At 39.6% G+C, this 26,136-nt stretch overlaps 1 protein-coding gene across 5 annotated transcripts in view; it reads left to right on the top strand.

Annotated features, from left to right (window-relative positions):
• The window catches only part of FNDC3B (fibronectin type III domain containing 3B), a 350,641-nt gene extending 325,256 nt beyond the window's left edge, over positions 1-25,385 (top strand). For all 5 annotated transcript variants that reach the window (XM_061194472.1, XM_061194468.1, XM_061194471.1 and 2 more), the window contains 3 exons: positions 9,737-9,903; positions 12,460-12,587; positions 21,901-25,385. In XM_061194472.1, coding sequence (XP_061050455.1) covers positions 9,737-9,903; positions 12,460-12,587; positions 21,901-22,212 — 607 coding nt within the window. In that variant the 3' untranslated portion in view covers positions 22,213-25,385. The remainder of the gene's footprint in view (positions 1-9,736; positions 9,904-12,459; positions 12,588-21,900) is intronic.
• The last annotated feature ends 751 nt before the right edge of the window (positions 25,386-26,136 follow it).

The following is a 26,136-nucleotide window of genomic DNA, read 5'->3' as shown; positions in this document are numbered from 1 at the left end:
ATTTAAATATGCCAGACAGAAAATAGTGCAGAGTCTAGTAATCAATACAGGCTCCTTCCTCATAAAAAAGAAAAAAAAGGGGGGTGGGGGCTGGCTTGTTAATCAAATAAATGACTTGCCTAAATTTAAATGGCATTTTAAGAAAACTTACCATTAGGAACAGTATTTTTCTTAATTTTATGGGCTAGAGTCCAAATTTATCTTTTTCTAAATTAGATTTGTCAGTGCTCCCAGAAGTTATTAAAGTAATAGGAATATAGAGCATAATAAATTCTCATTCCATTTGTGGAATTATTTTCCTGGGATTTAAAAGGATGAAATTGACCTAATTTGAGTTTGAAGATGACCTTCCTTAGTGTCTTGAAACTGAGCTCTTGTAGTGAATGGCCCCATGAATCCAAGCCTTTTAACTTTGGCTCTTGAGTAGTGAAGATGAGGGAGAAACACTTTGAGTTGGATAGATCATAATACTTGTTCTTAACCAGCTCTTTGTCAATTCTCATCCCCTGGAGGTTCTTTAGGACTTGGATCTGGCCTGTCCAGTGTTTTCTTCCAAAGTGACAGCTGTCTTTTTCATTGAATTTGTGGTTGCTAGAGTGGTTTCTAGTTGTGGCTTTGGGGAAAAGTGTACACATTCTTTAGCGTGTGTATTGATTTCATTAAGCACTAATAAGTTCCTATTATGGATGTGGCAAAAATATAATATATACTGCTGTGGCCAAGGTGAGAATCCGAGTTAGGTCTGATTGTGGTTTTAATGTACTTTCTTAGCTGTCAGCTCTCAAAATATTTCTTTTGCCATGTACGCTTGTCTCACCAGTCACTGGGGGCATTTGGAAGGAGGGCTGCGGTGTCTGAGTCTTGTCGCTGTCCTAGCCAGCCAATGCAAGAAATCTGAGTCTTTAAACATGCTTTGCAACAGAAGCACAATGAAAATGAATAACTCCATGCTTGGTAATTGTCAGATTAAAGAGTTGAGTTGATTTCAGCTGCTAAACTACTGCTCCTGCGTTTTCCGCATCCATGAAATACAAAGGGGTTGAACTAGAAGCTGAACTCTGAGATCCTTGCCACCTTTTCACCTTATAGCAGTGAATCTTTGTAGATTATTTGTGAGCTAAATCCTATATAAAAAGATGTCTTTCGTAAATGATTAGAGAATGTTATCTCTTTTTTTCTTCATGTTTAATTTCTGCTGTTGACAAATAAGAAGAAAGATACTGACTTTCCTTAAGAGTGACCACTTAATGGGCAAAACTGCTAAGGTTTTGCATCTGTGATCTGCTGGTTTATTATGTTTAATTTATATACCTCACAATCAAAAAAATCTGAAATGACCCAGAGATTTCTAAGTATACCGTTTAGCCATAGATATATTTTCAAACTTTCTAAAGGACACTACCATTTACTGAGCACCTACAAAGTGCCAGGCATTGAGAGCTTTATCTACATTATTTAGTTCTTGAATAGATCACAGTCTGGTCGGGGATAGGTAGAAGAGACAGCAAATCATGGTGTGGAGGGCTTAAAGATTGACACATGCACAGAGTGTTGAGGAAAGGTAGAAGAATGGCATGTACTTTAGGCTTAAAATTGAACAGAGAAGGCTTATTAGAAAAGGTAACAAGTTGGGTGAGTCTTAAAAGGGAATCAATCTTATAACCTCATGCTGGAGAGCCTTAGGATGGAGACCAGTGATAAGGACTCAGGATTGGGTGGAAACCGAGGATACAATCTCCAGAGAACAGAAACATGCCCTGGGTCTTTCTCCATGTAAATGCCTTTCTATTCTGGTACTTTTACACTTGGATTTTTTTTTTTTTTTCTTAAGTTTGGGGCTACTTCATGTAAATAAAAGGGATACCAGAAGGGCACCTTGCCCAAATCCTTGCCCCAAGATAAGTCAACCTAAAATTCATCCCGATCACCTGGAATTGCTGTGTAGAAGGTTTTCCCCCTTGATCAGGACATTTGTTTCCCATGTATTCAAGATTTTGACCCACAAGATTCCCAGTCCAAGGTCACTGACTACATATTTACTTAGCAACGTCAAAGCAGGACTGAGTTTATCCGTAGCAGTTATATTATGATTGTTCAGTCAATTTTTTTTTAAATTACCGCAGTGTGCTAGGTCTTGTGAAGTATGTAGCCTGTCTATAAGGAGCTTATCTTGCTGAGAAATTAATGTGAAAAAATGAGCAGACAGTACAAGAGTTTTTATTTAATTTCAACAGAAAAACAAAAATTGTTAGTTTGGCTATAGAGTGATTAAGTCTATTATTCTTAACAGATCTAGCATAGATCCAAATGTCTTTGGTTCCTATGTAAGCAAGAAAAATATATACCCAGAAGTAAACATTTTCATAATGCTTTGCTAACCGAATACAGGGATTAGAATAAAGATCAGCTCATGCATTTTAAGATTATAATGTGTAATGATGATTTTGAAGATGCATTTGTCTGTGTTATTGAAATGAAATGTTATGCTGCCCTAACAGAATTTGAATTGATGCTGATTCTCATCCTGACCCTGTGTGTCCCTGTTCCTGATAATTGTACACAGCACTGAGGCAAGAGGAACTTAAGTTCCAGGAATACATTTATGGTTAATCTGTTGTTCAGGTTATTCAGAGAGCCAGTGTATTTTAAAGCAAGGCTCCAGCAAAATGGGGATGGGGTAGAGGGCTCTAATAGGATGGATAGTTGCCACTTGCTCTCCTTTTAACTCAGCCCTTGTGCCCGTGACACTTTTACCTTTAGCCAGCAAAATTGGAGGGGCTTTGTAATGTGTACAGTATGACTGCCTGTTTGCTGTTAGAGAGGGATGGAAAATAATCTGCATAAAGAAACCCTAAAAAATTATACACCAGGCAACTAACAAAAGTGGCCGGGGTGTATGAGCACTACAGGAGTGAACTTTCTTAATGTATGCCTGTTACAGAACAAACTCCTGCTTTATTTCTCAGAGCATACTGCTGAATTAGATGAAATAGATGTAACACGACTACCTCAGGGCCCACAAAAGACCCTCAGTATTAGTTTCCTTTGCTTCTCTGGAGCAGTCCCCAATTCGCATGACCACCCTTGTTGGATAAATGGCATTTTTATATTGCTTTCAGTCACCAGAAGGCAGTTATGGTTCTCGACAGGGGTGTTAATTCTCTGTTGTAATCCCAGATCTGTTACTGAGTCTCTAGATGACTAGAGGCATGTCCCTTAACTTCTTTTTGCCTTAGTTTCTCCCTTTACAAAATGAAGCTAGTGATACCTGTCTTCAGTCCCTGATTGATGGGAAAAAAGCATTTTTATTTTTTTAAAAAGGAGCATAAAGATTCATCCTGCAAAATAAAGAGTATCGCTAGCTTATTCAGTTTCAGGCTAAAATGTTCTAAGGACAGCCCAAGGTGAGGAGTGGTAAACGAACTATTTGAGATCTTAATTAGACCAGAAGTAGAATTCAGACTACAGTTTTTTCTTCTATTTAAAAATAAATAAGTAACAGAATGGAAATGGATAGCATTTTCCTCTCCATTTTTCCTAAATGAGGTAAGATTGAGGTAAGGCCACTAAAATAAAAGTAGGCTAACAGAAATTTGGAAGACTCTGCGAAGAATATGCCTGAAGATGAGATTCACTGCACGTATTTGAAAGCCAAGTAGAAGAATGGAAAGTTTCAAGGTTCTCAGGTGGTCTTCAGAGAGTCTAGTCATCCTTTCTTTGAATATAAATAAATTTCTTTTTTGATGTATATCAATAAGTGCAGTGCAGACAAAAAGAATCAAAAATAGGAATTTTATTCTGTGTACAGATTTTCATCAGTAGCTATAGTGACATTTTATTTCTTAGAAAAGGAGCATAAAAAGGATCATAACCAAAGCATCTTGCAGCCTGATTACTCACAAGCCAAAGGCCCATGTGGAGCTGGGGACATGGGGGTTAGGAAATTAACTCCTTTTCTCATTGGTCTTTTGGAAATCGCTCTTGACACTTGAGCATTCAGTCTCCAAACTGGGACTCTCAGCAGCATCAGAACCAGTTTTGGAAAAGCACCTCCTTTGCCTCAGGTGTCCCCACGTGACACCATCTGCTGCCATCTGCTTCTGCATAGACATGGCGGGACTCAGTGTTCTTTGTGGAGTGAGGGCACATACTATTCATTCCTGTTTTGAACATCCCCCATTCCCAAACATCACTTGAGTCATGTGGGAAATTCACACACACACAATCCATGGAGCCCAGGGAAACTAAGAAAAAACAAAGGCAATGACATGTCACTGCTAAGGAATATAGCCACACTGAGCTTACTAAGAGTGTTAATTTGTGATGTTTTGAACTGTGCCATTTGCAGCCATTTGTAGACCACAGGCCATTTTAGGTCAGCAGGTTAGATCACTTTGAGGAGTAAATATTAATGGGCTTCTGTTAGCCTGCAGTGGGTAGATAGCAACAAGGAAATAAACATACAGACCTCAGCATTAGCTCTTATTTTCTACTGTGAATTTATTATACTCCATCCAGAGAATTCTTGGATGTTTCTTCTGAAACAAAACTGTTTTAAGGAAACATTTTAAAATTAATTCTTTGTATATCATCATTTTCCCCTAAAATGATTTAAAAAAACATTTAAAGATGTAACATGTCTGAATTTCTTCCTTCAGTTGCACTTCAGTGCAAAAAAGTCATCTTTCACAATATTAAAGCCTAAAATACTGAGGTTAAAAGAATTTCTTGAAAATGTCAAAAATCTGTTGTTTTGCCTTCCTAGTGTATATTTAATGACAAATCATAGAATTTACTTGGTCCTTTCATTTGGATCTCAGAAAAATTCCTGCCAGGTGAATAAGACAGTTATTATCCCAAGTGTCCAGAAACAGCCTGGAGAGTTATCGACTTGCTCATCATGAAGGTAACAGACTGTGCATTGTGGTCAGGGTCTTTGTACCTCTTTGTACCCACCATGGAGTACTCTGACAGGCAAGCAGAATAAGCATATTCATTTTGTATTCACAGATATGTAAAATATTTTTTTAAACCACTGCCAAATTACCAAATTAAAGCCCACGTGTTTTTGTTACCTTCAAAGTGTTCAGTTTCAAGAAGACATTATAGTCAAAGCTAAAGCCAGTTGGGGGCAGAGCCATAAAGAATTCATCTAGACCGCAAACTTTCAGTGACCCACCGAACGTTCTGCCTTGTTTATGCTTCCCCTTGCAAGTAAACATCTGTTTTAGTACGTGAGAGCATTTCTGTCCGTTTTTCCTCTCCCTAAGTAGAAAGGCCCAAATTCCCGTTAATGGCCAGCATTTCTGTAGGCCCTGCTGCTCCACCTTCGTCTGTTTTCCACAGCGGCTCTCCGCCTGGGTTTTCCAGGACAGGGTGATGGTATTCACATGCACAGCTTTCCCTCCAGCTCCGGAAAGTCCAAGGGAATGTAAGTGAGAGGGATGCCGTCCGGGGACATCCTCAGGTTTCTCCAGTGTTGAGAAACGAGGTAAATCATTCATGAACCTTGGTGCTTTGTTATTATAAACAATAACCACTAATATTTATCTAGCACTCACAAGTGCTAGGCATTTTGTAATGGGTTCTCTCTGCATTATCCCATTTAATTCTCACAACAACTCTCTGAGGGGGTCAGCACTGTTATCGTGCCCATTTCACACAGGAGGAAACAGCTTACTTGGCTATAGAGGTGAAGACCACCAGGCTGTTGAAGCTGAACTCAAACTCAAGTCTGCTGTCTGCAATGATCGTTATTACCCGCTGTACCTTCAGCCCCTGCACCAGTGGGGCAGCACCATAGTGGAGCCCCAAGGTGTTTCCACACCTGTCCTCTTACTTGGCCTTCACAAGAGCCCTAGGTCATGGGGCTGATGCCTCCAGATGTATGTGGCTATGGGCAGCAGGGGTTGAGGGTGGAGTACAAGGCCTCTCAGAGGCACTGCCAGTGTGGGCCCAGGGCTCCAGGGAGACCTATAAGGGGCTGTGATACTACAGAGGGTCCCTGTGGCTACACATGCCTCAGCCTGAACTGATACTAAAATTACTCAGCGACTTTATTGAGCATGAACTACATTCTAGGAACCATACCTATATATTGATATAATTTCATTATGTTTCTGTAGCATAGGAGCATTCATGTAATAAAAATAACAGTGAGCATTTCATGTACACTCCTTGGTCACCAGATTAGATTAACTTATTTGGGGGAGAGCTATATGTCTAGCACAGGCCATAACAGATGTGGCAGGACGAATTCAGATGGACCTCTTCCTGCTGGAGCATGAACTGGTTGTGGCCCCAGCAGCCTGGAGAAAGGCCTGTGTGGTGGGAGTTGAGAGCCACAGTGATCCTCAGGGCACCTTAGCCTGATCAGGATGGTTGGTGGCGCTCATGGTGCAGGGTCTGGAGCCATGGGTACCCTGTATTGAACTCTTAATACGTGTCGGGCTCAGTGCTAAGCTTTTTCCCCACATTTCTGCATTTGGCTCATCAAAACGATCTATGAGGTGGATACTGTCCCTGTTTTGCAGATGGAGAAATGATTAGCAGGGGCGAGCGATTTGGCAGCCTTACGGGCGGAGCTGAGATTCATGGCCAGTCTTCCTGGGTCCAAGTCCCCATGCCCCACCCCTTGACACCAACAGTGTGGAGGAGGCAGGGGGAGAAGTGAAGGGTGGCCCAGTGTTTACCAGGCAGCGTAGACAAGGGGTGGCCCAGGGGAGCACAGACTCCCCACATAGTGCGTCCCTTGTCACCTGGGCCACCCCCGTGGGACTGAGCAGTCGAGGGAATGACGTAAGTGGGGGGAAGAGCCGTCGGGACGGCTGGCTGGCCACTGTTCTCCCCCTCTTCATGGCAAAGCCTTGCTCAAAGCTCTGAGTCCCTGGTGGTTTTAAAACGAGGAGTCTTCAATCATTGTGTCTTGGGGCGTGTAGCATGTTTAATTCTATCACCAAAGGCGTCTGGCTTATTATTAATGAATTTTAAAATTAAGTTGGTCTTTTTAAAACAAATATTTGATGAATATTTTTAATCCCTCCCTGAGTGGTTCTAGCCACAGGGTGTTAACCTATGGAGCCTCCCAGAGAGGCCATCATGCAACTGGCTATAAATCACTGGCACTGAAGAAAGAAGGTTCTTTCTTCTCCTGCCTCTTGGAGTGATGGAAAATAATTACAGAATTGGGGTGAAAGAGGGATTATATTTTTTGTGTTGGCTTGTGTGCTTTTATTTCGTTTTGGCTGGTCTTTATTGTTTGAAAGAGAAGTTACTGTCAGCATGTACAGAAAGAAGCTTAGGATCAACAGATACGTATTTGAGGCCTACTCTGTGTAGGAACTGGGGCTTTTACATGAATTTTCACATTGAATCCCACCAGTCCTGCGAGGGAGGGGCTCTTGCCTGCACTGCACTGACAGGTCCGGTGGGAGAGGGTAAACAGCCAGTGTGTGCAGGGCAGCCTCTCACCACGCGGCTGACCCTCCACCCGGGAGGAAAGAAAATGACCTCAGTGTTAGCTGTCTTCTCAGCCTTATGAAATGATTATAACTAACACATATTGAGTGATTATTACATGTCAAGACTATTCTAAGCACTTGTATCAACCCATTTAAACCTGGGGTGGGCTCTGTCACTAGCTTTATTGCACTGTCCCTCCAGGCAAACAAACCTCTAATGGCAACATTGTAAAGTTTTTCAATCACCTGTTCCACAGTGCTTTTTCTAAATAGGAATGCAATTTTAAACGATTAATAAAATGCTGTGGTACAAGAGGAAAACAAGAAAAAGGAACAAAGTAGCTATTCCAAAAACAGCAGGTTTTGATGAACTTGAAAATTGAAATATTTGAAAATATGCTATTTGCTCAGTTTAGATTATACTACAAAATTAGAGTACTGAATCTGCTTCAGTAAATTTCTTCGTGAATGTGAGTGCTGCTGCCTACATAGATATATTGAACTTATTTCAAAAGGAAATACTCTTCTCAGAGCAGGGCACGGACAAGGAAGCAGTACTATTGCTAGTATTCCTCTCCAAACTCCTTTAAAAACCCGGCTTTACTGCAAATTTGTAATGAAGATGTAACACTTTTACTTCTTAAACCATGACTTCCATTTTGTGGTATAAATAAGGGCAATTACTCTGGTGAGAGATTCTAGCCTGGGTGAGGCTGAGTTAATAAATAGCCTCTAGCATTAGCAAGGGGTATCTTCATTAAGGCGGTAATGTGTCAGGAGTGCTAAGTAGGTTACCATGGTATTTGGGTTTCAGCCTGGACTCTGTCTTTTCCTGAAATTAAAAATGTTCATTCTTCAGTAAAAGGTGCTTCCTTACACAGCAAAGCAGAGGAACATTAAATAGGTGAAATGACTGGGGCTCAGGAACTCAACTGCAAAGGCTGATTAATGCATGGGTACTTTAAGATAAGTATTGACTCTGACAGGTTTTGTAAAAAAGCTGTTTAATCTCTGTATCCATCCATCCATCTAGAGGGAATGTTCTCTAGCACATGGAAAAGCTGCTGCTCTCCTTCAGAAAACCCTGCCCACACACAGGACCAACTAACCCACAGGTTAGGTCTAATTCATCTCTGAATACGCCGAGTCTAGCACACAGCAGATGTTCAAAAAATGTTTGCTAAATGAGTGCATAAATTCTGCTTACCCTTAGGCCAAATCAGCCTAAGAGACATTTTGAATTGTGTGTGATTCTATCACTGCCTGACTTCGAGCAGTATTTGAAGACAGCGGATTGTCCTCAGATGCTGGGACGAAGCACCGGAAACTGGGAGAAACAGTTGGCCTGTGTAGGAACAAGGCAGTGTGGTTGGATTAACTCATATAGAAGTTCTCAAAGTGTTCCCGGGCCAGCAGATTCAGATTCTGAATCTACTAAAGATCCTGGATAACTTATGGGAAGTTACATTATTTCCAAAATTTTACAGTTAACTATGAAAAGACAAACGGTAACATTATATTGCAGTTCTAAGTAATCCCGTTTCACTGTGAAAATATTAATTTTCCAAGACCTGAGGGGAAACACTCAAAATGTAAGGCCTGTTTTTTTTATCCTTATGCCTCTTATGCCTGTGTCTCATGGAAATATTATTTAGCAGAGAAGTACAAAATAGTCCTGATGGGAGGGAGAAGGATCCAGAAGCTGCCAGTCTAAACTGTCCAGCCCACCTGTGCTGTTTTTCTGTTATGTTGATTAACCTGATGGATGATTCTGAGCAAAATATATTTTTTCTTTTTACATATTTTCTCAAAGATCTATAATCGTAAATGTCATCTTACTAGCTAAACCTCAGTTATTTAGAAAATTCTGGTAAAGAGGACATTGTATTTCTCCGGTGCCCAATTAACATTAACTTCATTGCCTAGTACATAGTAGAAGGTAAGGTAACATATCAGATTATATAGATATTACCATTATGAAAAATATGAAATTTCTTTATCAGTAAACAAAAGCATGAACAACTGATGTCTCTAGAATCTATAACAATTAAAGGAATCTCATTCTAAGCTTTATACGTTCTTAAATTTGTGTTTTTCTTTTATGTAAGCATATATTAGACATTAAACTTAACAGTAACATAGCAACTGGTTGATTATTAATTCAGATGGTATGAAAAGCATTTACCAAGCTGGTCTAATCTGTTCCACATTTGTATCATAATTTCTTGTCACTAATAAAAGTTCAGGTGGCTAATGGATTCTGCTCCTTTCTCTAGGTTTATTTCAATCTACAGAGGACCCAGCCACACCTATAAGGTCCAGAGGCTGACAGAATTCACATGCTACTCCTTCAGAATCCAGGCAGCCAGCGAGGCTGGGGAAGGGCCTTTCTCGGAAACCTACACCTTCAGCACAACCAAGAGTGTCCCCCCCAGCATCAAAGGTTTGTGGACCGTGTATTCAGTCATGCTCTTCTGTGAGAGTGAGGAAATGTTGGGATTTAAGAGGAGGAGGCTCGATTCTGACCTTGAATATGCTCTCCTAATATTTCTCATATCAGCAAGATAGAATCAAAAGAACTTTCTGAAAGAGAAGGTTGAGAAATGGGTTCTCTAGGGGAAATGAGAGACCTTAAGGGAGAGGGCTTACCGGTAATGACTTTTCTCAAGTATGTGTAAATTATTATCACAAATAATTTAATGGTGAGACAGCCTCTTCCCCACGGTGGATAGGTGGACAAAGAAAAGAAGCCGACCTGAGTGACAGATGTGGGGTTAGGAACGAGGGTGAATTCCTGGTGATGTAGCGCTTATGGCAGTTTACCAGGAGAGGTTTGAGTGTCTCTCTTCAGCGGTTCGCATGCGTCTTTGGATAACTGTGGTGCGTCAGTAGATGAGAGGCTGGTGTAGGCAGCATCCACAGCCTTTCCTCCAGCCCGCAGCTCTCACTGGAAAGCTGTAGCAGTGGCCTGTTCTCACCTCCTGGAGTATTTGTCTTGAGGTTTGTGAATGACTGGTTTACCCTCTGCCCCCTTCATGGGATCAGGGAGCGAGCGAAAGCCACTCCCCCAAGGCTCTCCCTCCATGGCTCTGCTGAGCCCTCATCTCCCATTTTCAGCCACTGCACAGCCGACTGGCCAAGCCGGGCAGACAGCAACAGGGCAAAGCTGGCTCAGCCCTTCCCACCTAGCGCTGGGCCCAGTCCCAGCCCCTCATGGACTCCTGAGCCTGCGCCCTCCCCTCCCCAGTAGTGTGATTCTTGTGACGGTCCCTGCTGTCTGTCTTTGCTTTATCCAGCTGCTGCCCAAAATGACTGAGGCTGACAGATAAGCAGCCCACCTGAACCAGGTTTTACATGGGGTAAAGTGAGGGTTGGCTGTATTATTTGGATGGCTAGGCAGTGAGCACAATTTGTTAAGAAGGTTCTGTGTCTGGCCCCAGGAGAAAGGCCATTTGACCCACTGCTTCCGCACAGAGGCGCTGTATCAGCTACACCAGGGCACGGAGTGCGTTACAGGAGGGTGCGGGTTCTCCAGGGCCTGGGTCAGGATCTGACCACGGTCTGGTTGCATTCTGTGAAGGTTTCCCATAGTTCCTTTCAGGGCGCTTTATGGTAAATACCTTCCCCCTGCTCCCCTACCCCTCAGCGATCCAGAAGCTCTCTGGCTTCTTCATGTGACGAACATAACTGGTATAAATGGATGTACACTTGCTGGGTCACTTGGGCAGTAAATGCCCTGGCCCTTTGGTGTAGCTTCGCCTTTCAGCTCTAACAGAGGAGATTCCTGAGCACGCTGTGGCTGATAGGTTAGTTGTTGTAACAGGAAGTTTTGCCACATTTACCAATTAGCTAAATAACTTCAGGGGTCTTCCCAGCACTACCTTTGCCTCTGGAAATGATTACTGGGGGAGATGCATTTTGTGGAAAACACACCACCAACCTGATAGCCCATGCAGGTCGTGGTACACTTTCTTCCGGAGGACAATGTCCTCCACTGCCACACGTCAGGTCTTCTCCGCTCATGCTTAGGTTCAGGAGATTGTCTTAGCCGGAGGACTGTTTAGTCTGATGAGATTATTTAGTTTTCCATAAATTGCAGTTCTGGCCAACTAAGACAAACTCTTTTTTTAAGACAGCTTTTATTTTTCTGAAACAGCATTGTACAGAATTGAAAGTAGAAACAACTGCCTCTAAAGAATTCATGTAATTAGAAAATAAAAATAAGGGCATTCAGCAAGAGCAGTTACACATGCTAGTTACAAAATGGAAAAATATCAGATGTTGAATTAAGCTGTAGAGATACAGTATAAGCTGTGAGAAAATATTTTAAAATTCTACAACATGTAAGTGCTTTGCTGCAAACTAACATAATTTCACTTTAATCTGGAATGATGAGTCCAGTAGGTAAAAAATAAACTAAAAAATATAAATGTAAGATAACTTTTAAGGGCTAACCTCAAATGCCACCTGCTCCTCAAACCTTTCTTAGACTCTCACACGGATGTGACTTCCTTCCCCTGGAACTCCCCAACATTTTGTTTGTACCTCTCGTTTTAATCTGCCTTACATTTATGTTTGTTTGTACTTGTTTCATACCTTTCTCTCCCCTTCCCTCAACTAGATCTTCATTTCCTTGAAAGCAGTATTTATGGTACCTATTTTTGCTTCCCCCAAAGAACCTAACACAGGGCTTAATCATAGAAGGTGCTCATTAGCCATCAAAAAAATAACAAAAATGCAACCCAGGCCAAACAGTTATTAATAGGATAGTGAGCAAAGGGTTCTTCACCAATGGCTTGCTAGGCGCGGAATGTCTTCTCTGTGTAAAGGGTACCCTGCTAGTTTTCTAGGAGGCTGGGCAAATAAACTCCCCTCTCAGGGCGGGCACAAACATTCTCTCTCTCTCTCTCTCTCTGGGTTCTCACTAATATTACTAAAATATTGACTATTCATATGATACTTTGAATTTTGAGCTTGGATGTGTGGATTTGTATTTCAGCACCTCGAGTAACACAGTTAGAAGGAAATTCATGTGAAATTTTATGGGAGACGGTACCACCCATGAAAGGCGACCCTGTCAACTACATTCTGCAGGTATTGGTTGGAAGAGAATCTGAGTACAAACAGGTAAGAACCAGCGTGCGTGGCCTATCAGGGTCAGGCTGGCTCCTTGCCTCTACCTTTGCGGTGAATAATTTAGTAGCCAGTGAACTACATTTTTCTCAAAATCGGTCGTAGAAACTGCCTCACATCTACCCATTACCTAATTCTTTAGGGTAATAGCTCTAGCTTACATTTTATTTTGTATGTGGTGGTATTCTTACATTTTCAGTTCCACAAGCATAATCTTGTGAAGGGTTTTAAGTTCTATATTTGTATTTGATATTCGTATGTATTGAAAACTAAAGTGCCAGTGGTTTTACTTTATAGGAAAGTAGTGTCAACCTAATTACTAAAGCCCATGTCTGTTTGCCTTTTTTATGGAAGTTATAATTGAAGGATAAGGAAAATGACCTATCAGCCCTTGAGGCCTGTGATTCAGAAGCTCTGGGTCACTACTTGTCACCCTTTAATGTGCATAGGATCACCTGAGAATCTGTTAAAGATTCTGATTCAGTAGGTCTGGGGTCGAGGTTCAAGCTCCCAGGTGACATTGATGTTGCTGGTCCATGGATCATGGTTTGAGTAGCAAGCCTGTACGGTTCACATGATAAACCCATGCAAGAAAGAATGTGATTGGAATATAACCTGATAAAGAATTTGGGTTTATCATTCTTGACACCCTTTTTGATCCTAATTCTTCCAAAGCCACACATTATCTTGTCACTGGATGTGAAAGATTCAGATACTCTGTGGCTTTCCATAACGTTCCCAGGAACTTAATAATTATGTGAAATCAGAATATAACATTGTTACTCCATTAGAAAAGCTGAGGACCCATTCCTTACCAGCACTTTTAATAGAGGAGTGCATTTATGTCAAACTCAAGAAGTTGAAGATAAATACCACCTGCCTTCCGAATCATTAATATAATTTGCGAACACTTCTTTGTATTCAACTATTGAGGCTCCAGATACACAAAACAAGTAGAAAATAATTTGATTCAGAGTTTTTGTTAATTTGCTGGTTAATATTCCTCGTATTATAATAATAAAGAAAGAATACTTGTAAATAAAAATGAGTAAAAAGAATCAAAGAAAATTTTAGTAAATTTTACTGTACTTTGTTAGTATGAAGTGCCAGATAAAAGAATGAATTGCTTTAAGCACATTTTGCAAAAACTTGTTTTAAACATGACAGGCATCACCAGTATTGATTAACACCAGTGGATGATTTCACCAGTTTCCATCATTCCTCTGAAATAAAAGCAAAACCACTCTTGTTTCCTTTCACCTTACAATCTCGTTTTATACAGCATATTTCACTTCACAGTCAGTAATTTTACGTGTGCAGTTGTTTCACCTTACCACAAATATATTACTGGTTTCAGAGTCTCAGCGCGCATGAAGAGCAGAGGATTTTCCCTGCTAGATTCAGTCATCTTTAACACCAGTAGCATTGTCCTGCCGCATAGCAATGTAACAAATGGCTAAAGATGAAATGTTACCAAATTTTACAACATATCACTTGACACTTAACAATATTCACTTCCCAGCAGCACATTCATTGCATGTTCATCGTTGTATTTTATAAACCTTTTATTCCACCACCATGCTTTTCCAACCTGTTCTTGGAAAAAATGGTCTGCTTCTCAAAGCACACTGATTGTTGATTTACATTGAAAAAGCATTGTTTACTCAATATCTATACATTAGGCATTGCCAGAATATAGGTTAATCCATTCATAAATTAGATTTCACTGGCAGATTGGCTATTTTGAATCTTGCTATTTGTTTAATGTTATATATTTTGTCTCATGAACATACAAATACTAATACACAATTACATATATGCTTCAAAATATATTTCTTATTGTAAACAGCTATAAATAAGAGTTTCTTGTTGAAAGTAGGTGAAAACACAGTACACCAGGGCGGGCTCAGTAGCTGGGGAATTAGCATTCTTCTCGTAACCGTGTGTTTCCTGCATTTACCAAGAAATGATTAAGGCAGGTAGTGGTACTTGAAAAGCCAGAGTTGAGTCAGGGACAATTTGTACTGAGTTTTTTGCTTCTCCCTATTCAATAAACATTAACTTAAACATGATGTTTTGAGTACTTCATTCAGTTGTTCTGGACACGAGATAGGGAATGAAATCTATTTATCTTATGTGTGCAGAGTAATGGTTAAAATAATTATAGTCCAGAGATAACAGGCTTTGAATTCATAGAGGCAAAGCAAAAGAAAATGAGAGGTCATCAGTGCAGAGCATACACCACGGCAGAGCTATGGGCTTAGAGGAAGCACTGTGTATACTTCAATTACAGCGCTAATCAGGCAGGATCCACTAATGTGTGGGCTTGTGTTATTCATTTTTATTTTCCCAGGACTGGCACATAGCTAGGCACTCAGTAAATGTTTCTTGTGTGTGTGAAAGAGGCAGTTTCACAGGAACAGGGTGATTTATACTTGCAGTGGTGAGAATCAGTAAACTTCACCATAGGGGGGATTTAGAAGTGATGTTTGTAACTGAGGTGAAAAACATCACCCATAATAGAACAGTGTCCTTCTGTTCCCCTAGCTCAGTTTTACAGGCGACATATGGCAAGGGCCAAGTCTTTTTCTGATATTTTGCTGGAAACATTGACTTTAACTCTGTAATTAGCTTTCTTTCGTTGAGCTATCATGATGTGGGGCGAGCATCTGGTTCTAATTATGAGACAGTCTATTAACTTAAAGTATTAAGTCCTTACCCTAAAGTTTTACTCTGTATTAGAATGCATGCATATATTGATTTGGCTTTTCTGCCATTTAAAAAACGTTTCAAGCACAAGCTTTTTTCAAGAAGCTTAAAACTTCTTTTCAAACAAACAGTATTAATTGTAAAGCATTCTTAAAAAGAATGAAAATTGTATGTATATGCAGGTGACTGATTTTTTTTGCCTCACAAGACAGAACATGAACAGTTTAATATATACATAAGAATGTAAAGCGAAATGATTCACATTCATATCCCTGTTCAGACAGCAATGATTTTTACATAAAGTATTTAAATATAAACACTGAAGATGAGAAAAGGGTAACAAACTGCAAGAAATTATTACCTATTGGAAGTCAAAATTTGTGACAAATTATTAATATTGTTGGTGCTCAGATTTGTTGCATTATGAAAACCTTTGAAGCATCTGAAAATTTATAGAGCTCCACCTTTAACTTGATGGCATCTCTGTATAAATTTATTTTTATTTTGTATCATTTTTAGAATATAGTATTGGGATGTGTATTGATTCTTTGTGGTATCACACAAGTTACTGTGAAGAAAGATCTTCTCTTGACCTTGAGAGAACTATTTTAAAGACTTGGAGCCTACATATTTTTAATAGTTTGTGATTTAATTCCCGAACACAGAAGTTAAATAGGCTGTGACTGTCTTATTGCACATTTTCTTCATCTTTGTGTAAATAAAGGGTCAAATCCAAAGCAAAGTAAGAATAGATCAAGGAGGGAATATTTAAAAGCTATCATTTGTCTTGCTTATTCTTAAATTTTTTAGGTTTATAGGTCCGTTTAAGTATCTGATGAAGGATATGACCCATTTTGTCAGAAAAATATTCATGCACACATCCATTTTAAATTGCATATGAAACAAATTTATATTCAGTTTCACGGCGTTCAGGTGTAGGGCCCCTGGTTCGTTGAGAAACTGTTAGGTGCTGTGCACTGTGAGGGCTGCCTGGCGTATAACAGAACAGCATAGTCTGTGCTCTCAGAGCTTCTGGGCCCATTGGGGTGGAAACAGCGTGCCCCCAAGAAGCAGTTCAGTAACAGTACCTTTGCCTGTCCTCTTTGGCTCAGGAGCAACAATTCCTGCCCAGCATTGCACCCTCTACAGAGGAAGTCTGCAGGTTAGTGAATTCCCACTGTAGCTGGGGGGCAAGGGAGGTGAAATCTGCCTTCTGTAGTCATGTGATATTGGAGGAATTAATTCACCTCTCTGAGCCTCAGCTGTCTTGTCAAAGTGGAGATACTAATTCTCTACCTCAGGGTTACTGTGAGCGTCAGATCTGTTCAGTCATGAGAGGGCGCTGTGTAGATGGCAATGCTGGGCAGTTATGTCTCCCTCTCCAGTTCCTGGCAGAAGGATAGCATTAGTAAAGAGATGCAGGCGTTGGCCCAGATCCCAGCCTCCAGCAACCTCCCCCAAAGGCTCTCTATTTCAAAGATTTCAACTACACAGCATGTTACTCTGAATTAAGGGTCACTGATTCTTCATTTCGATTATCTGGGTATTACTTTAAATCCTCTCATTTGGAACAAACATGTCAGAATTACTTTAACATATATTGCACATCAAATCAAGGACAGAAATAGTCTTTGTAAAAATAATATTGTTTGTATACTTACTGTGATATTATGATTGGTTACTTCAATAAAGATAATCTTAAATGGAACTGTGCCTTTTAAATTGGGTTGAGGCAGGAGGAAGAGCCTGTAATGGTGCCCCTGTCAAAATGAATGAAAACAAAGGGATAAGAGGCATGGCCTGCTGCCCTGCCATGGCGAGAGGCACAGTCCCATGAAAAGTCACCTCAGCTGTGCTGCAGGCCTGATGACCTTACTGATTTTGCGATCTCGTGGCTGTGATTATTTACACGAAAACAAATCAGTTATCTCAAACCTCAGGAACCAGAATCCTCAGGAAATGGAGTATTGGGATTGTTTTAATTTTTCCTTAACTAAGATCCAAAAGGCATAATAAGCATTGTTGACTACTATCAATACACTGAAAACAACTCAATCCTTGTTAACAATTCCATTTTGTATAATCATGGCTGTACCTGTTCTAAACTCTGTGGTTTGTGTGCGGGTTCTGATACTTAACGTTCACATGTACTTGCTTCTGGTAATATTCCTCTCTTTTCAAAGTGTGGTATAAGCATATCTACTCTCAAGTATTTAAGGGTTCTAATTAGAGACCATTCACTGAGCATCTGCTTTGTTAATAGCCATTGTGCTGGTTGCTCTGGAGATAATAGAACACAGTCCCATACTCAATATATTTATCATATATATACTTTTAAAGATAATATTAACATTGTGTTGACAGTGCTTGTGAAAAGGGGGAGCTCTTCTAATTAAAACAATAAGAATAGCTAAAAGAAAAACATATTTACGAATTAAAGCCCAACTTTCAATTGGACTTGTCATTGAGGAAGTTCCCTTCCATTAGATATACATTTTTCCTTCACTAAGCTTTTTGCTTAATGGTTATGAGAAAAGTAGCACTCCTTTGCTTTCAAAGTATCAATACATTTTTAGGGATCTTTAAGGAGTTAGAGTTGGGAAGTACCATCAAAATTAATATATAAAGTCTGTGTTCAAGATTCCATGAATTGAGTTTCTGGGAAATTAAATATACTTCTGAGCCAACTTTCTTAGAAGGAGCTAGCCATGCAAATTCTGGAAACCATAGAAATCATTTAATACTAGATATAAATGAACATTTATATCTACTTTCCAAAAGTCTCTCAAACATCTGTAGGGATAGGTTATTAAGTGATTTTCAGCCGTGAGGTGATTGTTTGGCATAAATTAAGAGGCCACGTCACAGAAATGCTGCCCAAGCCTTTCCTTGGCACAGACTGGGTTGGGGAGCTGCTTTCCATACATCATATAGGAAAGGCAGTGCTTTCCTTCTGGGGCAGTGGGACCCAGGGTGGGGTGATCTGGAAGTGTTTCATGGAAACACCAGGGAGGCTGTGGGACTCCCTGGGAAGACAAAGTCAGAAGGTCAGGAGAAGTGGACCTGGTATCACACCGTAGTCATTCGATGAGGACTGAGGTGGGGAGGACGGGTTCCACCAAAGACGTGGAACCAGTGGAGCTGGAGCAGTTCCAGTGGTGAGCCAGGGGTGTTTGAGTTAGATGTGGGATCTCGTCTGGGGTCTACCACTACCCTTATTCACCTGAGACCTTGAGAAATGAACAGCTTTCTGATCCTCAGTTTTATCATCTCTAAAATGGGAGTAATACCTGCCAGAGTAATCAGGAGGATTAAATTTGATAAAGATGACTTATCTCCAGTATATTCCTTTCACAAGGCATTTTTCACATAGTTTCTCATTTAATACTCAATCCCCCTTGGGGTTAAGTTAAGTTAGGTACTGTAACTGTCCCCATGTTAAAGATGAAAAAAAATAAGGCTCAAAGCTGTTACTTGCCCGAGGTGACAGACCTAGAAAGGGTCAGAGCAAGGACTTAGACCTGGAATCCTGATGCCAGTTCCTGGTCCTGCCATTGAGAAGAATCTGCCCAGCGCCTCCCAGTGGCCAGGTCAGACTAGACCCGGTTCCCCGGGGTTGCACAGAAGAGCTCCAGCAGCTACAATATTTCACCCTTCGATAAGGGTAAACATTCAAGAGGTGAGGCCTCCAAAAGAATTGATGAAAGAGGTATATCAAGAAACCTTGCAGCTAAGGCTTAGATGGCAGCTTTTCTCCAACTCCATAAACAGCCTGACATTAACTTATCACCACCATAGAGACAGAACAGATTGTATACCTGGGCCATTGCAGATAGGAACCCAAAGCTCAGATGGCAAAGGGATTGGTAGTATGCTGGTCCCAAAGGTTGCAAATCATTCCCTTCGTGAATGGTCCCAACAATATCGAAGAAAAGACTTGTCTTGGAAAATACCAACTTGAGCATTCTAAATTTGGGAAATTAAGAACATTCACAATGAAAAGGTCTCTTTAAAGAAAAAAAAAGTGTACACCATTGTTTTCCTGAGACCACCCACATGTTGGGACATAATTCATAGACAGTGCTCTCATGGTGTAGTCTGAACTCCTGAATGGCTTGGGGCAGTCACCATGACAACGAGCTCATGTTAAAATATCCATTTAACTAACTCATCATTGGAACAGTGACCTATGAGAAAGGAGTGGTCTCTCAGGATCGCTGGGGGTCTTCTTACAGCTCTTTTGTTCTTGGCTGCTCCAGCCCAGTTCTGTCTGTAACCCCAGTTGCTAAGACACATGCCACAATCTTTAAAGAAACAGAGTAGCTCACCAGGAGGAACGTGCTTCAAATCTCATAAAGGAAAATATGAGAAACAGAATTGGTTTTCTGGGGCTTAATCACTAAACGAAAGTACAGTAAGACTCTTAAAGTCTACTTCTAAAGTTTGAAAATGGAGGAGGAAAAATCTTAAAAAGGCTGAATATCAGGTGAACACTGGAAGTCCGATCCCTTTTCTAAACTGTGATCCTCTTGCTGTCTTTCAGTTTGCTCAACGCTGAGTGGCCAGTGCACTTAGGTTCTCTGGTACCATGTCCTGCTTCTTGTAGAAGTTTACGTGCCAGGCTTTAGAAACACTGAATGTTTGTAGATTCCCACTAACTCTCTTTAGCTGGAGAGTATTTCAGACACAGTTGAAATTGTTGGAAATACTCTATTTTCTAGGGAATTTGTATTAATGGGCAAAATTCACAGCTTTACTTAAGGTGACCTGTCACTAGGTTGAAAATGCCCCTGTCACTTTTAATCACTGTATTTTAAGAATATATTTGGAGTTGTTTTTAAGTTCTAAATAGTAGTAGTAGTAATAATAGCTAACTTTTTCTCTGCACTTACCCATGTACCAGGCATGTTTTAGCACTTTACAGAGGCTAACTCAGTGCCACTCAGCTACAAAGTGTTCAGTTAATTTTACTTCCTTGTTTAATTATTTCATCAGCCAAATCTCTTTACTGATTTGGTTGAGTTCCACCTAGTTTTTTCCTATCTCTATTTCATATAAGACCTGGATTTTTATGTAATTTTAAGGTGGTTATCATTTCCTCTGAGTGTTTCGAGGATCAGTACCACTTTGATTGAAGAACCACGTGAGATCTCCCTCTGCCACCCTCCCTCAAGGATACCTGTTTTCTTCAGTCAACTCAGAGGTTGATAATCTCTAAGTAAACTGGTAGATTGCAGGTCCTCATAGTAGTAAGCCTCATGGTGATTATAGCAGTGTTAACAAAGGGGAAGAAAATATCCTAGATTCTTAATGGAAAAAGGACCAGTTGGTCAAACAGACAGGAAACACTTAAGACAGACCATTAAATTAATTAAATATTAATTTGTGATAAATAGGACTGCATCAAAAAATTTCTTAAGAAATGATTAGGCAAGACACAAAACTGGGAGAGAATATTCACAACACATCCCTGACAGAGAACTTACATCCAGATTAAAGAGCCACCACAAACAAAAGCAAACAAACTAAAAACAGGCAAGACAGTTGAATGCACTCCCCACAAAAGAAGGTATGTGAGTGACCAAATGAGCACATGAAAAGGGGGGAAACACTCTCAGGCATCAGGGAAGTGCAGCTGAGGTACCATACTCACCCATTTGAATGACCGACAGTAACAAATGTTGGTGAGGGTGTGGAACAGCTGGAACTCTCATGCTTAGCGGGCAGGAGTGCAGGGGGATGTGCTTGGGGCAGCTTTCTCATGCAGTTAGATGCAGACTTACACCCAGCCCTTCTCCTAGGTATTCACGCAAGAAAAAGAGAAACTTAAGTCTTCAAGATCTGTACAAAAATGTTCATAGCACTCTTACTATACAAAAACTCCAAACTGGAAACAATGCAAATATTTGTCAAAAAGCAAATGGATACATCAAAGTATAGGCCTATGATAGAGTACTTATTCTTCAGTAAAAGGAACAACTACTGAATCGATTACATGGATGAATCTCGTAGGCACAAGAGAGTGCGTAGTGTTTGATTGCATTTGCATGAACTTCTAGAGTAGGCAAAACAAATTACAGAATGAGAAGTCAGAATAGTGTTTACCTCTTGGGGTGGAGGTGGGCTATCTTGATGGAGTAGTGTTAGGTGGTGTAGTCAGTAGTCAAAGAATCATTCAACTGAGACTTTGCACTTTATTTCTATAATTTGTTTCTAATTGTCTGCATTAAAAAATATTAATTCTTTGCAGCAAGATCAGAGAGTCCTTTGTATGAATTAAGTCATCTGCTGATTTATAGCCTAAATTATTAAAATTTAGCTAGATGCATCATCATTACTTGTATCAGCTGCATTTCTGGTCAGTGCCGTATCTCCTGTCAATAGCAGAGTCACTGAATTTATTTTATTCAGAGTAGGTCAGAATACTTTACAGATGAAATATAGACTGGGACAAATGCCTCTCCGTGTACTTTTTGTTGTTGCAGAGTTCGCATAAACCAAGCCAGGTCTACAAGGCCCCCAATGTTATACAGTTATTACTTTAGGGACCACAATGTTGTTATAAATTTATTGACCAGGACTTTTCTTTTTCTTGAAGGTGTACAAGGGAGAAGAAGCCACATTCCAAATCTCAGGCCTCCAGACCAACACAGACTACAGGTTCCGCGTGTGTGCGTGTCGTCGCTGTTTAGACACCTCTCAGGAGCTAAGCGGAGCTTTCAGCCCCTCTGCGGCTTTTGTACTACAACGAAGTGAGGTCATGCTTACAGGGGACATGGGGAGCTTAGATGATCCCAAAATGAAGAGCATGATGCCTACTGATGAACAGTTCGCAGCCCTCATTGTGGTTGGCTTTGCAACTTTGTCCATTTTATTTGCCTTTATATTACAGTACTTCTTAATGAAGTAAACAAACCCAACAAAACTAGAGGTATGAATTTAATTAATGCCACACATTTTAATACACACATTTATTCAGATACTCCCCTTTTTAAGCCCTTTTGTTCTTTGATTTATATACTTGTTTTACAGATTTAGCTAGGAAAAAAATATCAGTGTTTTGGTGCACCTTTTTGAAATGCAAAACTAGGAAGAGGTTAAACTGGATTTAAAAAAAAAAAAAAAAAAAGGAAGCAAACCAGATACCAAAAGCTAGCTTACGTTTTCTTTTAAAATTTTCAGATTTGCCTCTATTCTGTTTTCACTGATGTCTTTTGCAAGCCTTTGATTTTTTTTTTCCATGTCACCATTTAGTAATTTATATTCACCTGTCACTTCTTATGTCTTGATCATCTTTACCTGTGAACATGAATCACAGTGTGTGTAGTTACAGGGCTAGGATTTCAGTGTTGTCAGAGTATCACCACACAGCAACCACACACAGAAGATGTGTTCACTCAGATAAGGCTGCCCTAAACAACCATTTTGTCACTCAGTTATTTAACTGTGTTTAGTTCATTGAGATCAAAATGTGTACTTTAAAATGTTTTAATAATCTGTATTTCTTATGATTTTAACACTATGAGCTGCCTGTCTAAGAAATCAAGTAACCAAAATGCATCTATAAATTATGGAGCATTGTAGATTTTACCACATCAATTCATAGCAGTAACTTTTCGAGGGCATTGTGCAATAGTTAGTTGTTTCCTTGTTCAGCTATTTTAAAAGCTGCTTTAACTTGTTTGTCTGTCTTTGTATATAACTACTTCTGATCTAATCACTAGAGTTATTATATTCTGTTATGTTTGACCAGAATTATATGACGAGAACTGGTGACAGTTTAGTGCCTCTGCCCATTGTCCATGACTTACACTAATTGTGATCAATCTTCTTACACATCAGCTCATTATTTTTGAAAGATTTGCCTTTAGGCTATTCAATGAAGTATCAATGAAGTGATTGAATTTCAGTAGCTTAATTCAGTGCACATAATACTAATCTAACAGCAGGTGAAAATTGATAAAGCCCAAAAGAGTCATCTAAATTTGTAGTTCCTATTTTTGTGGGGTTGACCTGGCCATTTGTGGAGAGGGAATGGTATTTGGTGGTAATAAGCACAGGGTGTTTGGGGGGTCAAGGAGCCTAGATTATCTCCCTGGATCTGTCACTAACTTGCTGCGTGATCTGAACACGTCACTTTACCTCTCTGTGCCTCAGTTTTCCCATGCATTAAAAATAAAAAATAAAATGGGGATTCTAATGTTCGTAAGTGCTTTGAGATCCTTGATCTATAGGTGCTATTGGAGTGCAAAGTGTTACTCTTGCATGTTTATTCTGAGTCATGAGATAATCAATTTTAACCCAAAGTCATTGGATTATTTATATGAAGTCCATAATGTTCGCGTACCTCAGGGACATTTAAGAGTTGGAGGTGCAAATATATTCCAAAAGGGTGCAACAGACACAGTGTATCCCCCTGCTTCTGTTTTTGTATATTTTTGCTACTTGGTTTTTCTTGATCATAGCTATTTTGTGCTTGGTCTGTGTTGTCTTAAAATGCAGTATCCTGTACTAGCTTATAATATTCCCATACCAAAGTCATGGGGAAACCAACATTATTTTGTTTTTGGTTTATTTATACTATATTCTGCATACAGTACTTTAAATGCCAATTACAGTGCAATCTTTATTTATTGTAAAATTTTTTAAATGTACTTATGTACTAATTTTCCCTTGTAGCATGTTATTTTTTTGTGTTTTATACTTTTGTAATTTTAGGTCAGTCTCGTTCCTTGGCAACATCTGTAGTAGTGTCATTCTTCTGACATTTTCTTGTGTTTTTAAAGATAAAGAGCATCTAGTGCATTAAATGCCAAAAAAAATCCATTGTCAGCGATTGAAACGTTTACATGTACCCAAGAAAAACATAATCATCTCTTGAAAGAAAGTGCTAAGATCAATGAATTATTCTGTGTGCCTACGTTGATGTAATAAGTACTACTAGAAAGTTCTGTATTTTGTTATTGACTAGAATAATTAGTTTAATTAGCCTTGCAAACTGATGGCATCAAGGTGAAATTTTTTTGCCAAAGTTCTGGCCTTCCAAAACTCATCCCTCTATTTAAATGTGTATTATGATCCACTGTAACACTGCATCTGCATTTTCTGAAACAATCACATGCAGGTGTTTTGGGGAGAAGGCATTTCTTAAGCAATGAAGATTCAACTGAGTACGAGAACCCTGTCTTCAGGAGAAAAAAAAAAAAGTCCCTTTTTTGGAAACACTTCAGAACTGCTGCTATAAAGAAATTCTCTGAATTGGTTGGAATTTTTTTTAATGAAATAATACTTTAAACCAAAATTGCTATGAATATTTGATCTTTGAGATTTTCATACTATCTATCTGTTTAACCACCAGAAAGCTGTTGTGTGTGAAACACTAGCTGACGGCACTTTATTTTATTGCTCTCCGTTATTCGGTGTCATTATAATCCCTTCAGTCAAAAAGTTATTACACTATCTATCTGGCACTGTTTTCTATCACAAATATGTATATGTGATATTGATATATAACTATATATATATTGCCATTACACATGAACAATAAAATAAAGTGTTATATTAACCTTCTCTCTTTGCCCTTTTGCAATATGTAGGAACGAGTGAGTGGCTTTCTGATGCTCTATATGTCAAACTCCTCCCTGGCACAAGAAATTCCAGTCATGTGAAGCAAAATGCCCTTTGTCCTCAAAGAAATTGTTTAAAAAGAAAACAACTTTTTAAAAAGATTTTTTGCATATTACCTGCCTTGTTCTTATCAACTTGAAATGTTGGCATTTTCTAACCGTGTTTTGTTGGCTACAGTAATTCAGTATTCCTGTCAAAATTGAAAAGTGCCCTAACTGAATGTGTTTGAATGTTATCCTTGCACAATTCTTTAAATTGAAAGACAAAATGTTTTACCTCACTGTTGGACATACATTCCAAGCTTTTCAACTTTAGGAGAAAAAAAAAAATAATCATATGTTTTCCTGTAAATTTTAGACTATTTCATATACATTGTATTAAAACTGCCATATCAATTTTAATGTATAGATTTTGCAAATACTATGCTATATGTAATACCTAACTGTATCTGTAGTGTATATGTAATATATTTATGCCCAATAAATGTTTTAATTCTTTCTGACTTAAGTAGGGTTCTTCTGCCATGAATAGGATTGCTTTTGTTGTTACTTTTTAAAAACTTAAACCACATCTCAGAAGTTGTAAATTCAAATGCGTTTATAGGCCAGGCAAGTGGCATAGCGCACGGTGCTGGCTGTACCATCTAAAGGGGCGGCTGCCACCCTGCTCCTGGTTGAGGTCCTGCAGGATTGCCACCCACAATCACATAGGCTGATGTTTCAGAAGTAAAGCAACTACACACCAATTAAAAAAAAAAAAAAAAGCAGCAGCAGCTACAAATCCAGATCTCCCTAAATGGGCCAACTAACATGGGATTGCAGACTGTAAAGGCCCATGGGCTGTCAGTTCTTTGTCAGAGTCTGTGGGGATAAAGAGTGTGTCTTTATAACATTTTATCTATATGCCAGACTCAGGAGCCCAGGCCTAGCTCTTTTCACTTAGCACCTGGGGTGCACCTTCTCCATGACAGACTCGCACAGTTTTGACCTCCTTCCCTCCTCCGGGTCTCATTCAACAACAACAACAATGGCAATAAAGTGTAGTGTTCCTACTACAGTCATGGTTTCACCCTGATGTTTAGATTGTTTTGCTAGGAATCCCCACTATCTTTTTTTTCCCCTGAGGGAAAAATGAATGGGGGAACCGATCGTTTATAACTAAAAGCTTTCTTTCTCATAAAGAATGGCGATAATCATTCTTTTGGGTG

The sequence above is a fragment of the Eubalaena glacialis genome, chromosome 6, assembly GCF_028564815.1.
Source record: "Eubalaena glacialis isolate mEubGla1 chromosome 6, mEubGla1.1.hap2.+ XY, whole genome shotgun sequence".
Classification (NCBI taxonomy): domain Eukaryota; kingdom Metazoa; phylum Chordata; class Mammalia; order Artiodactyla; family Balaenidae; genus Eubalaena; species Eubalaena glacialis.
This window is presented reverse-complemented; position numbering and strand designations above follow the sequence as displayed.